The sequence below is a fragment of the Lygodium microphyllum genome, chromosome 17, assembly GCF_053477565.2.
Source record: "Lygodium microphyllum isolate KBCC chromosome 17, Lygodium_microphyllum_v1.1.10, whole genome shotgun sequence".
In the NCBI taxonomy this organism is placed as follows: Eukaryota; Viridiplantae; Streptophyta; class Polypodiopsida; order Schizaeales; family Lygodiaceae; genus Lygodium; species Lygodium microphyllum.
The window spans coordinates 26,385,070-26,399,899 of NC_141151.1; the positions used below are offsets into that span (position 1 = coordinate 26,385,070).

At 40.0% G+C, this 14,830-nt stretch overlaps 1 protein-coding gene across 2 annotated transcripts in view; it reads left to right on the top strand.

Annotated features, from left to right (window-relative positions):
* LOC148021715 (uncharacterized) overlaps window positions 1-14,830 on the top strand; it is a 53,191-nt gene that overhangs the window by 13,563 nt on the left and 24,798 nt on the right. For both annotated transcript variants that reach the window (XM_087697233.1, XM_087697232.1), the window contains exons 3-4: window positions 2,938-3,021; window positions 3,152-3,235. In XM_087697233.1, the coding sequence (XP_087553359.1) occupies window positions 2,938-3,021; window positions 3,152-3,235 (168 nt within the window). The remainder of the gene's footprint in view (window positions 1-2,937; window positions 3,022-3,151; window positions 3,236-14,830) is intronic.

Sequence of the window (14,830 nt, forward strand, 5' to 3'; positions counted from 1 at the left end):
TTGAGTGAGTTTACCTTTCATTGCTCTCCTCATGGCGAAGCATGGTCCAACAAAAGTGACATGCAAATACATGCCTCTTGACACTCTCTACCGTCTTTCCACCATAAGTAAAATCAAGTAATATGTTGGCCGACCATTGCAAGGTCTTGAATACATTTACTTTGTTTTTCGTAGGGTTTATTGTGAGATCTTCGTCCTACGAAAGACGCATAATGCATTCAAGTGTCTTTGCTACCCCTGTAGTGTATCTGAGATGAGTACAGTATCATGAATATAGAGAAAAAGTGGAATCAATACTCCTCACGATTGACTCTTGGCCCTCCTAGCCCATCAATGTGATGAGAGATCTCATCAATGTATGTCCCAAAGATTGTAGGTGATTGGGGACAACCTTACTTCTCTTGAATGATACTAACAACCTTCTCTAACATCCCTCCCGAGTCTTGGTTTGCCCTCTGATTGACTTGTATAAGGTGTAGGTCTCCATCTCATCCCTTCCGATACAGTACCTCCATGTTTTGTACCTTTGCATCAGCCTTTCTTGTGCCATTGTGTTAGATACTTTGGAAATTCACAAAGCAACAATTGACTCTCTTCCCATGAGGTTTAGCCTCCTCAATGATGCCTTCGAAGTGTGGAGATGTAATCTGGAGTACAATGTCCTCTCCTTAACCTAGCTTGGTGCCAAGCACATCTCGGGCATGCCAAAGATGCTTTGTTGCTAAACAATCATGATCTTGAGTTCGATCATTTTGCAACTTGTCTATGGCATCTCAAATCATAGTGACAAAGAAGGTGGGAGCGGTGGATTGGCTTTGTCACGGGCGAGAATAGTTGCTCTGGGTTCCAAAAATGGGAGATATGTGTTTGAAAGGTTTTATACAAGTTTTGTAAAATTATTCATCACTATATACAATTGGACATATAATAGACTAACAATTTACGTGCCTGATCTAACATCCATGACCAACCATAACCTTATTGAAGGAGCATAATACTTCAGATGTATAAGAACTCAACCAATCTTTTTGAGACATCAAAACGATTCCATGTTACAAAAGAAGTGATAATAAGCATGTCTAAATGATATAATGAGATCTTAAATTTAAATCCTAAGTTTGGAGACGTACACAAGACTTGGGTCAAAACTCACTAGCATCTAGATCCTCATCCATATCCATCTCCTTATTTGCAGATGCAATGCCATTAGTCTCATTCTCAGTGCTAGTGCCATTCCTAGAAGACACATATTTTTTGATCAACGATGTTTTTTTAGAAACCTACTTGAACTTTTCTTCTAGATTGCAAATTATGTGGTTCATAACTTTCTGAAATGTTTAAGAGTTTAAATATTTCTAAAAATGTTTCCTACATGTAGGAAACATGTCTCTTGGCAACTATGCAAATGAGGAAGTGGTGGTGGTGCCTAGTAGAGAGAGGCAGCATAGTCATGCTATAGCTAAGGTCAAGGTATGTTGAAGATCCAAAAGGCCTCCTTACGGTCCTATCCTGGGAAAAGTTGGTATGAGTCACACTCTAGTCTTGCCAAGTAGGCTTACATCTTTCTTTGCCCAAGGCAATGAATGCCAGCAAGCTTGGTGATGTGTATATGACCCTTATTCTTTTTCCTGGGTCAGATCAAAGTGACCTATGATGAGATCATTAGTAGCAACAAACCATAGTGTGGTACAATTGTTTGGAAAAGCAGCAGTAAACTAAAAGCTTAAAGCCAAAGGCCAAAAGCAAAAAGATCCTAGCTGAAAAGCATTATGGGTGATGAAGAAATTGAGATGTCAAAAGCCTGGGTGGCAAGACTTGGCATGGGTATACATACATTAACCATGACGATAATGTTAAAGCCGGGTACACAAAGGTTGGGCCTAGGGATATCGAGACCAACTTCCTTGGACAGGGTGGTAGATTACATGATTAACCGGCAATTTACAGTAAGAAATTATTTTACAAAAAAATGAAATTAACACATCCACCATTTTAGAGTAGATAGCCATCTCCTGATTTGCCCAAAATTGGTGCACCTTGCAGTATTTATTTAGATTTTATTCCATAATTTTGTGGTGCAACCTGATATTTGACTCGAAATTCACGGAGAAGGTGGCAGGCCTTGCTGTAGGCTCAAAAGGTATGTTCTTGAGTCTCTGCTTTCTCTATCGATTGAACCAATTCTCCTACAAAATCTGGAACCTTTGGCTGTCACAAATGACCAGCAGCAAAAATCCCCGGATTGTCCCTTGATTTCAAGCACGTGCGGACACAAATTTGGTCTTCCACACTTGCATGCAAGTCACTTTGGCTGTAGATGAGCAATCCCCTTTGGATATGCTCTTATTTCCTCTCGGCAAAGCCCTTTGTTGCATGGCTGAAATTTGATGGCACATCCCAGAATGGCCTCTCCCAGCTATCCCAGCCTTGCATGGTATGGATGCTCCTTGTGTGTGCCAAGTGGCAAATGTGTCCATGCATAACTCCGCCTCTAGAAATGAATATTCAGCAATAATTAATTGTGAGGAATCGATAATTGCTTGGCCTTGCCCATCCACATTTAAAATCCTAAGCTGTATGGACTTGAAAGTGTTCAAACTTTCATTAACTTTAGTCCTTGGCATACATGTTTAATTTCTCTAAATGAGACAAAAAGTGTACTTGTTGCAGTTGTGCTAGTCTAGGAGAAGTGATAGGCAGAAACGAAGAACTTTGCAGTGTGCAATGAGTGGCAGTTGCAATTCAGAATTTTAAGGACAGTTTGTATGCGGTCATGATGTTTTAAATGTAATTAAATGTTGTTCCCACTGATTTCTTTTAAGCGGGATATAACAGTCTGCAGCTATATGCTGTTTCAGGAAACTAGGCAGTCTCAAGGAGTTGTGTGCAATGAGTGGGAGGTGCTAGGCTATTGATAATTCTTTTTTTCATGTGCAGCTGGATGTTACTTTTCCCTCTTTGGCTTGTTCCATCATCAGTCTTGATGCAATGGATATCAGTGGAGAACAGCATCTTGATGTGGTATGTGTCTTGTGGTATTTCTCTCAGCACAAGCTCTGAAATTGCTCTATTCAAAACAATAATAGCTTGCTTTTGGTGAGAAAATGTCCTTATATTCGTGGCCAAACACTTTTGTTGTGAACCTTACCAGAAACACAACATCTACAAGAAGAGGTTGGATGAAACAGGAAAGGTGGTGGAGCCACCACGCCAGGAAAACATTGGAGGTCCTCAGGTCTGTTATACATTTTATTCCTTTTACTTTGTAAGGAAGAACCTGCAAGTTCTTGAGAGAAAAGAAGGTAGAGAAACATCTAGTTAATATCAATATCAAAAAGGTCATTTATTTCGCATCTGTGTCAGAAGACACTTTATTTTCATGCTTACATTCCTTTCAGGGCTAGGTCCCCCCCCAACACACACACACACACACCCCCCGAAACAAAACCCAAAAGGAAAAGAGAGAAGAAAACAAACCACCAAATAACAACAGGGACAAGGGCTTTAAGTTTGGCAATACTTTATTAGCTTCAAACATAGCAGCACTTCTGGTCTATGACTAGAAGGAAATTTGCTTCATTCTGTGTGTGTGTGTGTGTGTGCGCGTGTGTGTAAGTGAAGTATTGAAAGGGATGAAGTTACATGGCCTTTTGGCCAAGCGCCCTTTTCTCTCTCTCATGCCGTTGATCAGTGTGTTCATGGTAAATTTGCTCCATTCCTTTTTTTTTCTGTAATTTGCTCCATTCTCTCTCTTTCTATTTGTGTGTGTGTGTGTAATATTTGAGGTATTGAAATGAATGAAGATTAGAGTGGGCCTTGTGGCCATAGTCATATGCAATGGAAATGGCCAACCTTGCTGCAATTGTAACGGTTCAAAAGTAGGGAATAGAAACAGGTAGGAATTGGTTGACCTATATAAATTTATTTTAATAAGTAATATCCAGATTCCTATTTCAAATCATTAGTTAAAAGTTCTCTTCTTGTAGATTTTAATGGGTATTGAACATATCATTTTGTAACAACGATAAAGAGAGGTAGCGTCAGAAAATTTAGTCTATAATGATACTAAGTGGAGAGAGAGAGAGAGAGAGAGAGAGAGAGAGAGAGAGAGAGAGAGAGAGAGGTAGGTACTGGTGGGTATTTGGTATTGTGGTCAGGCCTTTGATGTGCCCATCTGATTTGGTCTTTGGCAAAGTGAAATATCCCTATCCTTTGCAGCTGCACATGAGTATCTTTTTTTTTTTCCCTTAGATTTTGGGGCTGTTGCCACAATTGGGTCACCCGGAATGCATTCGGCCTCAGGGGTTCAAAGTCATATTGCTAAGTTCAGGGGCCTTCTCCACTGGTGGTTGGACTTTATTTAGCATGCTGGTTTTCTCTCTAGGGAGGGTGTAGTTGTTTGGCGTATAACAGTTTCTTCTCTCTTTGCTGTGACTGTTGTACTTCTCATGTAATTAATACAATTCTTCATTATGAGAGAGAGAGAGAGAGAGAGAGAGAGAGAGAGAGAATTGGCAACATCAACTTGAAACATGCACCAAGAGCAATGCCATTTTCAGGTTTTTTTTCACCAAAACATATATTTTTTCAATGAAACATGTTGGTGATAGGAGACATTGTTTATTGGCCATTTCTTTTCTCATTTCTGATGTTTAGTCTCTCAGACCTGAACCATTTGATTTTTTGATACACCAAGGGCTCTTTTGAAGAGTTGAGTCACTGGTTAGTACTAGAACTTGGGAGGAGCTAACAAAGTGGCCCGAACTCACGACAATGACAATTGCCAGGAGTTTTGGAAAGTGGAAATGGAAATGCATTTTGGAGTCTTGAATGCACTTTCACCCCCAGTCTGAAATGATGAAATAGGAACTGGGAATTTATTGTTCACGCATTTTTTGTGAAACCAATGTTCATTAATGCATAAAATGTACTAGGTGAATTTCATTATAAATTCTATCCAAAAAATTTAGAAACAGTGGCAAAACTTAGAAATAGTGGTAAAACACTTCCATAACAACAGAAGTATACAAATCACTAATTTGGCAGCAATCATATAGATTGCTGCAGTGAAGGTCTAAAATTGATGTAAGGTTGAAATGACCATCCACCCATGAAATCATAGTTCTTGTAAGTCCATAGAGCTGATACAGCTCAATATTTGACCCAATGAAAGAAGAGGGAGTATTAAAAGGTTCCTTGAGAAGACCTTTTAAACAACTAGAAGAATTTTCCAAATCTTTGTGCTGGAATAAGGTATGCAAGTAATGTGAAAGAGCATCCAAAATGTTGGAGTTTTTGGGCAAGGCCAAAGTAGGCATATTGTCTCATTTGCATGGGAGTGTAGATGGGAAGAAGAGGCAATACCACGTTTTGCCAAATTGTGTCCCATAGGCAACACTCTAATCATGCGTCTCCATAAGAAAAGCCCTTGCTTCATGGGCAATTTGTTTTCCCAAACTGCATATACATTTGATTTCCACTAGGCCAAAGATCCATGTACCACTATGCATTGCTATGCTTATCAATCGAAAGGGGAGGAAGATATTTCCATATGCTCGAAGACATGCTTGTTGAATTTTGTGATAGCTAAGAACAATTTCAGCAAATTGCTTGCAATTATGTGATAGTGGTGCATGCACTCAAGGGAGCTAATGTATCCCGATGATGGAACCATGAAACCAGCCTTCCTTGATTGAGAAGAGTGGTGGAACCCTGATTTACAATTGATTACAAGAAGCAACTGATGCATAAAATAGATGATAAATTGGAAATTCAGCATTTTATCACTGATTGGCCCTCACGAAAATAGACAAGCTGATACTGATTGGCCATAGGAAGCTTAGCTGCCCTTGTGGTATTTCATTTCATGTTAGTCCCAAAAATTGATGACAACTTGGATATGCCAAAACTTTGAAATTCATACGCTTGATGACCTTATTTACAAAGTGACTCCCTTTATCACTTACCAATTAAAGAGGCACTTAGCCACTACCTGTGCTAAATTATTGGGAAGTATCCAAGCTTCTACCCACTTCGTATAATAATCTATTGCAGTGAGAATATCATGTTTTTTGTATAAGATGCTGCAGGTTTGATAGGGCCAACAAGTCGCCATTTTTGAAAGTGTTTCAACAATAAGATTGGGTGAAGGGGTAATCAATTCCAGGAAAGGGGCTGACCAAGCTGCTGGTAGGAATAACAATTTCTAACAAACTGGCAGACATCTCCATGCTTGGTAGGCCACCATAGTGCTTGTTGAGTTTTTTGGATAGTAATATTAGTTGTGCAAAGTGACCCCCGACAATACCATGATGGAACACCAAATTGAGAACTTGAAACCTCTCCAAGTTCCATCAATTGAAATCTTCTTTGGGAGACCAGGCTGATAACTTGAAATCCCTCCAAGTTCTATCAACTGAAATGCCCATTAATTTGAGCAAATCAAGGCTCTTTCCTCATAGTTTTGAAACAAAGCAACCTTTACAACCAGCAACCCTTTCAAATTGCCCTTCAATTGTGTATCTTGAGGAACAAAATTGAATCATGTTTAGTTGCAGGCAAATCAGTGCTGCTGTAGGCTGCCATATTTCATGACCCAATTTAGTCAGTACTGTCGATTGATTGAATTTGCAGCAGAAGCCTCCACAAATCATTGGACATGCATGCATGCTTCCCAAGGCAGCCATGCAAACACTAAGCCTTGCTGGCCACAAACCTGAGATCAGCAAAAATTCGGACAGCAACACTTCAGGTCCAAAATTCTGTCTGGAGTAATCATCTTTCTTCACTAGATTGCACATGCATCAGGTAATGCATGAGATAGAAATAGCAGGAGAGAGGAATCTCTGATTTGTTGCTTCCTTACAGGGACTGATAGTGTTTAACATACCGATAGTGATTTTCAGCCCAGAAAGATGCTCAAACTATAGCCATCTACATCAAATATAGCCTGCTGAAAATAATGCTCAAATTGATGCGTTAAATGATGTTGCCATCCCTAAACAGTGTTTCTACAGTAATTGCCAGCCCCTGATTTCTCCAGATCAGGCTGCCTGCTGTAAATTAGGCTTTTCTGGGCGTCTTATGCTCCAGATTGCACATCAGCTGTTGTCAATGACATCTTGTGTTTTCAGTTGGTGATATCATCGCAGCTTGGCAACTTGATTGGCAAGCTCATCCACCTACATTTTGCTGCACCTGGGGTGACAGTCATGCTAGTTTTGATGAGTGGTTATACCAGCTAAATGAAAGTCATCTTGATAGTTATGAGAATCACACTAGCCCAACACTTGTGACAGTGACTCAAACATTTGCTTTTGTCATTCCTGTCAGATGCTAACTCCTTATAGTCTTTGCATAATTGTCCCTTCTTACCACATTGATAGCATTGGGCCCTCGATTACTTCTTATTATCCCCTCTCTGAAGCTGAAAATTCCCCATTATGGTCACCATACTAAGACAAAAGCCTCCCCTTAATCTCAAAGATGCCTCATGCTCGAGCAATATGGAGAACATGTGTAAAGCTCACTAGCGTTGATGATGTTTGGGCCTGCAAAGCATTGGTTACTCCAAACTCTAGAGGGAGCTTATAGAGCACAGCCCCAACTAGATGAGCCTTGGCAAACTGCATGTGGGATCCTGTTGTGTAACATGAAGTAAGAAAGATTGGATTGTATCCTTTGGCTTGAAATTCATTTGCTAGAGCTGCCCATAGAGGGTCATTGCACACATAGTTGAGGGAGCCTCGTACAACATTTGGAGCTTCTCCCATACCGTTGAAGTGGTTGTGCAAGCGATGTCCACTGGTTGAAAAAATTGTTGCAGCAGACACATGATCAGCAACAGCAGTTGGCAAACGTGCAACGGCAGAAAACATCATTGTAGGACTGAGCACAAATGTTTTATACCATGTCAGAAGTGGGTCGAGTGATGGAAGTGTAGAAAATTGCTGTAATAGACTGCACACCACAAGAGAAAAGAGAAAACAAAAGAATAGAAATTTTCATCTCTTCAAGCCGTCCTTGACAAGAGGACACTTTGGATGTCAAGATGGCTATTGGGGATAGGATAAGGTACAACCAATGTATTGGGAGGGCTAGGGATAGTATTATTGTGTTAGAAGGTCCCAGATGGCTGTCCCTTGTTTCTATGATAAGCTATCTTTTTGCAAACTTGGGAGCCATGTCTTTAAGTCTCTTTGGTGGAGGGAAGATTTATTGGCTTTGAAATTACTAGTGTGTCCTTTTCCTCCACCTTATTACTTGTGTGGATATTCTATGCTTTATATTAAACAGTGTTCATCTTTTATGTGGTTGTATTTGTGGAGGAAAGTGATTACACCCCTTTGGGTGATTTCAATCAGTATGCTCTAGAAATAAATCACTTTAGAACCATTTTATTTTGAAAATCACGACGTGGTATAGGTTCAAGATCTTCTTTCTATACAAGTGTGTGAATTGGTGATACTAGAAAAGTGGTGTTTAATGGTACTAACGTCAATCTGATGGTCAAAGATGGTGTAGAGACACTTGAGAATGAAACTTGCCTAGCCAATCTAATTATTGGCTAGTTAGATTATTTTTTTGTGCATTGAAATAATTATTAGATTAATTTTCAGTATTTAAAGACTAAAAATTAATATTTTATTACGGATAATGCTGGAAAAACCATTTGGGAAGGTTGCCACTTGTAAAAAATGCCCATGCAAGACTGAAAAACGTTTTTAGAGGTTGGAGAAGTATTTTCAGCTTGCAAGAGAGAGAGAGAGAGAGAGAGAGAGAGAGAGAGAGAGAGAGAGAGAGAGAGAGGAGATGCCGCTGGTTTGATCTGCAGCGATTAGAGAACCTTCTGAGGCAGCCAAGGGTAGGAGAAGACCAATCAACAGTAGGAGACAACATCTACAGGCTGTTGAGGCAGGGCAACAATAGTAAATGACCGATTTTCTTTAGTTCTTCGCAAAGAAAGTTTGAATTTTCTCTGTTCTTAGCATTCTCTCTCATCTCCCAGCCTTTCTACAGCCTTACTTCGAAGATTACAACATTGAGATCACCAAAGGCTGAGAAATTTCAGATTTCTTTGTTGTAAACCATAATTTGCAGCAAAAATTGGAGTTTAGCAGCAACCTTGGGAAGCATGCTAGAAATTGGAGTCTCCAAGACTTGGATTCAATAGGGCTGAAGTTGTTTTTAGTCAAATTCACGAGAAGAGACTAGCAAATCAATGAATTTGGGGCATTTTGTCTCCATTAAATCAGGTGAAGGTCAATTGACAGCCCGAATCAAGGACAAATCAGATTGAAGACTTGTTGGTTATTTTGGACAGCAAGGGGATCGGAATACGGAAAGGGATTGGGAGAATGCCATTGTACATCAACTTTTTCTTTCAGTAAGGTAAAGAAATACCAAAAGGCGTGTCAGTTTTGGAGCCAACAAGGTGTTCATTATCGAAGATTATAAGTTAATTTGCAATTTCTCAGTTTTGTAATAAGTGTTACTGTTGTAACTAGGTTGTAATCAAGGAATTACTACCCATCCACGGAAGAAAGGTTGGTTTCATGGTTCCATTGCCGAGATATCACTCAATCCCTCGATTTGGTGGGCTCGAGGCACCTGATTGCAAACCAAAGCTTTGTGCTAGTGCTGATTTTTACTCTCAGCTGAGAAAGTACAACAATATGTATTCATGCAGTGAGATGGACTTAAGTAGTGATGAGGCCTCTTAGTATGAATATTCACATGGGAATGAAAGAAATGCAATGACCTTGGATAAGGCTCAAACCATGGACAACAAGTTGGAAATGTTGATGTTGGACAAGATACATGCCCTTTAGGGCATGAGGAGGTTGATAACCGGCAAAGTGAAGAGGAATATGATGACTAGTTCAAGATTTGGATGAGGATAGTAACAAAATTCTTTACTGAATTGACAAAGGATGCTCAATTTATTCGATTTTTGAATGCTCAGAAGAAGGACAGTAAAGGCAAGAAGAAGAAGACGTCTTCTACACTTCGGGATAATAAGGTGTACTGAAGATAATACCAAACTCTCCATTTGAAGCTCCCAAAGATGCTAATGAAATGAAAGAGTTGGTACCTATGGGGCAAGGAATGCAAATGCAAGGCCATCATGGAAGTGCCAATCCAATGGATTTTGGACAATCGAGCATGCATGCTATGATGGGGCAACCAAGATATTTTGGTGGAAGCACGATTTTTTTGTTGAGAATTAGGCAATTACACCTAGTGTAGCCTCTTTGTATGGAGCAATTGGGCCAAGAGAAATGCAAACAATCTAGGAGAAGGGACTGAATCCCATAAGCACAGTGGTGAAAAGTACTACCTATCCAAAAGACTATAAAGCATTGTACTTGCCTATCATTTGAATGAAGTGTCATTGTACTTTTGTCCTTTCAATTAGTGTCATTGTCTACAGACACAAGATTGTGTTTATAAGTCCAAGCTTCCATTTTGGAACCTAATTCACTTGTGTAACAGTCATTGTCTCTAAGTCAATGTTATTTGGAGTCTTCTCTTTCTCTTTCATCTACCATAGCCATGCTCTAGATCTATGCTTCTTAACATTTTCATGCTATGGTTGGACAAGGACTACATATGGGAATGTGTGGTACAAATCCCTATGGTATGCAGCAACCAATGCATGGTGTGCAAGGCCCAATGTTTTCGGGTATGGTTGGAAATATGTAAAACCCTATGTATGGCAGCATCGGCTTGATGCCTGGGGCACAAAGTAGCATGTTTGATACTGCATATGCACCCCCGAATGCTTATGGCGCTCAAGGAATGAATGCTGGTCATGCAAATGCTATGTTTGGCGTTGGTTTTAATGTAAATTCATCAAATGCACCCTTTTTGGAGCAGCCAATGTATGACAACTTGACAACCAAAGGGGCAGCAAAAGACTATGATGAGGGTGAAAAAGCAGTGAAGTTTGAGTCCTTCAGTGGTGCGCAAGATAGGTTGAAAGCTTTGACTTTCATTCAGTAGTTCGATGTAGCCTATTCGGGGGAGGGGGACTTCACCAAGTCCTCGAAGATTCAAAAGGCAGCCACTTTCTTGAAAGGGAATGAATGCATTACTGTAGTGGTCTACTCTTTTGATGCAAGGTAGAGCACTGTCAACGTGGGTACAATTAAAGCAAATGTTTGCATCAAATTGGTTGACAAGTACCTTTGAGGTGGACATCATGATAGATTGGAATAAGTTGGATGCTAAGGAATGTAAGAATTTGGAGCAATATAATAAGAAGTTTTTGGGATGCATTGCTGCCTATTACTTCTTATTGCCTCGTACCTCTTCATGAGTAAGTGGAAAAATATGTTTGTGGGCTACCTAAAGGAATCATGGATTTTTACATTAAATCTACTGTATCTAGCATGTCTCACCTTATAGAGATTGCTGCTACAGTCGATGCTTCGCTGCGTGGGAAGGATTCGGGGTTCTTAGAGAGTAGGGAGAAGCCGAATAAAAAGTTGTTTAAGGTTGAGAAAAGGGACAGATCTGAAAATCAGCTTGAAAAGAGGCCAAAATAGCAAAGAAAGGGCTCGAAAGCATTGGCACAATGTAGGGAATTGATGGCTGCAAATAAGTCTTTTATTTGTGAACATGAGGGTCACATTGCAAGGGACTGTCCCAATAGGCAGCAAGTTGGAAAATCAGAAATTCAAGGAGATTCTAAAGGAAAGAAGTCCAAAACATCAGTGGAATTAGGGAGATTCTAAAGGAAAGAAGCTTAAAATATCAGCAAGATTGGTGCCCATTGTTATTGATCAGCCCAATGATGATGCTACTGAGTTATGTAGAGCATGGGGCAAAATTAGGGGTCAACATGGATTGATTTTCTTTGATAATGGTGTTGGAAATAAAGGCTAATCATGCCTTTTACGGTGTTTGGGTGTGCACACACCCTTACACATGTACTTTATATATATTATTAATAACCTAAAGTGGTACACTTTTGTTTTTGTACCCACATCAAGTTGTGCTCTCACTCTTCCTCTCTCTCTACTCTGCACTCTCCCTCTCTCATTGTGCATATCTCAGCTGCAAGCACTCTGTCTTAACAAACTGGTATTAAAGCACAAGGAATGCATGCTTCTTGAGGCAGGTTAGGGGTGAGCTGAACAAGCATAGGTTGGTGAGGCATGAGGTGACGGTAGCAGTCGTCAGTATTCAGCAGGTGACACAAGCAAGCGTCATAGGTAGAAGAGGCCACGTTAGCTCAGGCGATTGCCTGACGCAGACAGTCGACACCCGGGTCCAAGCGACATTGTAGGTAGGTCGACGTGACCATGAGCAAGCAATGACTTAGCAAGCGGACGGCACACGGTCACAGATAGCTGGCGGGCTGGTTGACGATGTGACGGGTCAACGCCATCACAGTGTTCAAATTCGACAACCATTTTTTGTCATTTTTAAAAATTAATTTCTAAAATTTTTTTCTCTTCCATTTTCGCATGCCCATGCACAGTGTAAAATTTTAACCCAAAAATTTGGGTCTTTTTCGGGATTGCAGGATTTTGATGTAGAACAAGACAATCTGACTCAGAAGTTGCAATTTGGTGCACATTTGCTCGGGAAATTTGGGACTTTTCACATTTGAGTGAAATTTTGTCAATTTCACTGAAATTTGTGCACACTAGACCTGAGAAAATTGGGGCTTTTGCAGAATTTCATCAATTTGTACAAGGATTGCATGGTATATGCACTTGGGTACATGTTTTGATGCAATTTGGCCGGATTTGCCTTTTTGGGGCTTTTGACCACAATTGTCAAATTTGTGCCCAAGAATGCTTTTGAAGTAGAAATTGCAGCAGAATTTAGGGAATTTCACATGCAATTTGGTACATTGGCCTATAAATGTGGTTGTAATTGATTATGGAGTGCAGTACCAGACATTCTCTAATTCTGAAAATCAATTTGCAGATTTGAAATTTCTGCAATTTCTTGATTTTCACTGCTGGTTGGTACTTGTAGTGTACCGAGGTCATTTGTGTGTTGGTACTTGCAGCGTACCAAGGTCATTTGTGTGACATTTGAGCTTGCAAATGCTGACATTTGAGTCAATTTAGTGCTGCAAATCATGGTTGGAAACAGTGACAGCAGCAACCTTTTGCACATCAAGAAGCTTAAGGGTGCACACAATTTTGCAATATGCCAAAAACAATGCTACAATGTCTTGGTGCAGACAAAACAGGTGAAGCCCATTAAAGCGAAGGGAATAAAACCAACAGGTATGGAACAAGAAGAGTGGGATGATTTGGGTGAGCTTGCACGCTCTACCATAGAGCTCTTAGTGTTAGACAACTTGCTCTTCAACATTGAGAAGTTGTATTCTGCATATGAAATGTGGAAAAGACTTGAGGAACTGTATGCTCAGAAAAGTGCAGCCAGCAAGGTTTATTGGGTGAAAAAGTTGATGGACCTTCGCATGAAGGAAGGTATAGCCATGTTTGTACATTTGAATGAGTTCAACTCAATTTTCAATTAGCTGATTGCTTTGGATTTCCACATTGATGATGAGTTCAAGGCTGCTTTCTTGCTATGCACTTTACTTGAAAGTTGGGATACTTTTAGGACAGCTTTGAGTAACTCAATTGCTCAGCTGCTATATTTTGATGTGGAGAGTTCTTTGCTGATTAAAGAACTCAACATGCAAAATAATTCAGCAAACAAGTCTTCTAATGCATTGCACATTAGGGGTAGTCAGCAAAAGGGTAGTTCTGGAAATAGAGCATGCAGCAAGTCTCGTGGCCAAAATGTGGAGTGTCATCATTGTGGCAAGAAAGGGCATTACAAACGGAATTGTTTTCAACTGAAGAAAGAGAAAGGCAAAAGCAAAAGCATTGAAGACAACAAGGTTGAGAAAAATGACAAACCATCTGCTGTAAAGATAGAGGAGGTAAATGTAGTTACTCATGAGAATGACAGTGATGGTGATGTACTCCTTGCTTCTTCTTTGAGTGCACATGCATTGATTGCAGATTTTGATGATGACCTGCACACTTGGATACTTGATTCAGGTGCGTCTTTTTATGTTACACCACATCATGAGTGGTTTTTTGACTACAATGGTGGTGCACGTGGTGTTGTCCACTTGAGGGATAACTATGCATGTAAAATTGCAGGTATTGGTAGTGTGAAATTGGAATTTCAGCATGGCTCTGTGTTTGTTTTGCATAATGTGAGGTATGTACCTCAGCTCAAGAAGAGCTTGATTAGCATAGGGTGTCTAGATAACAAAGGCTATCACACCACCTTTGGGGATAGCAGATGGAAAATTTGTAAGGGCTCTCGCATTGTTGCCAAGGGCTCCAAAAGTGATATTTTGTATTCTTTGCATATATCTAGTGTGCATGACCATGTAGTCACCATAACTGAGCAACCAAGTGTTTCTTTGTGGCATAGTCGGTTGGGATACATGAGTCAAACTAGAATGAAAGTGCTTTCTCGTTTGGGTTATTTGCGGTCTTTGAGGTATGCTGATATTGAACAATGTGATCATTATATTTATAGTAAGCATGCTCAAACATCACATAAAAAATTTCTCTCTATAGTCTTTACGCTTAAGAGTTAGTACATTTAGATGTGTCACATGCCAGGGTTATCTCTAGGGGGAAAGAAGTATTTCATTACCTTTGTTGATGATGCCACATGCAAAGTATGGGTTTATCCAATCTGTCATAAAGATGATGCCTTGGATAAATTTAAAAAATTCTTGGCACTTGTTGAAAATCAGACCAGTAAGACATGAAAGTGTCTTCGCTTTGACAATGGTGGGAATATGTGTCCAAAGCCTTTTAGGACTTTTGTG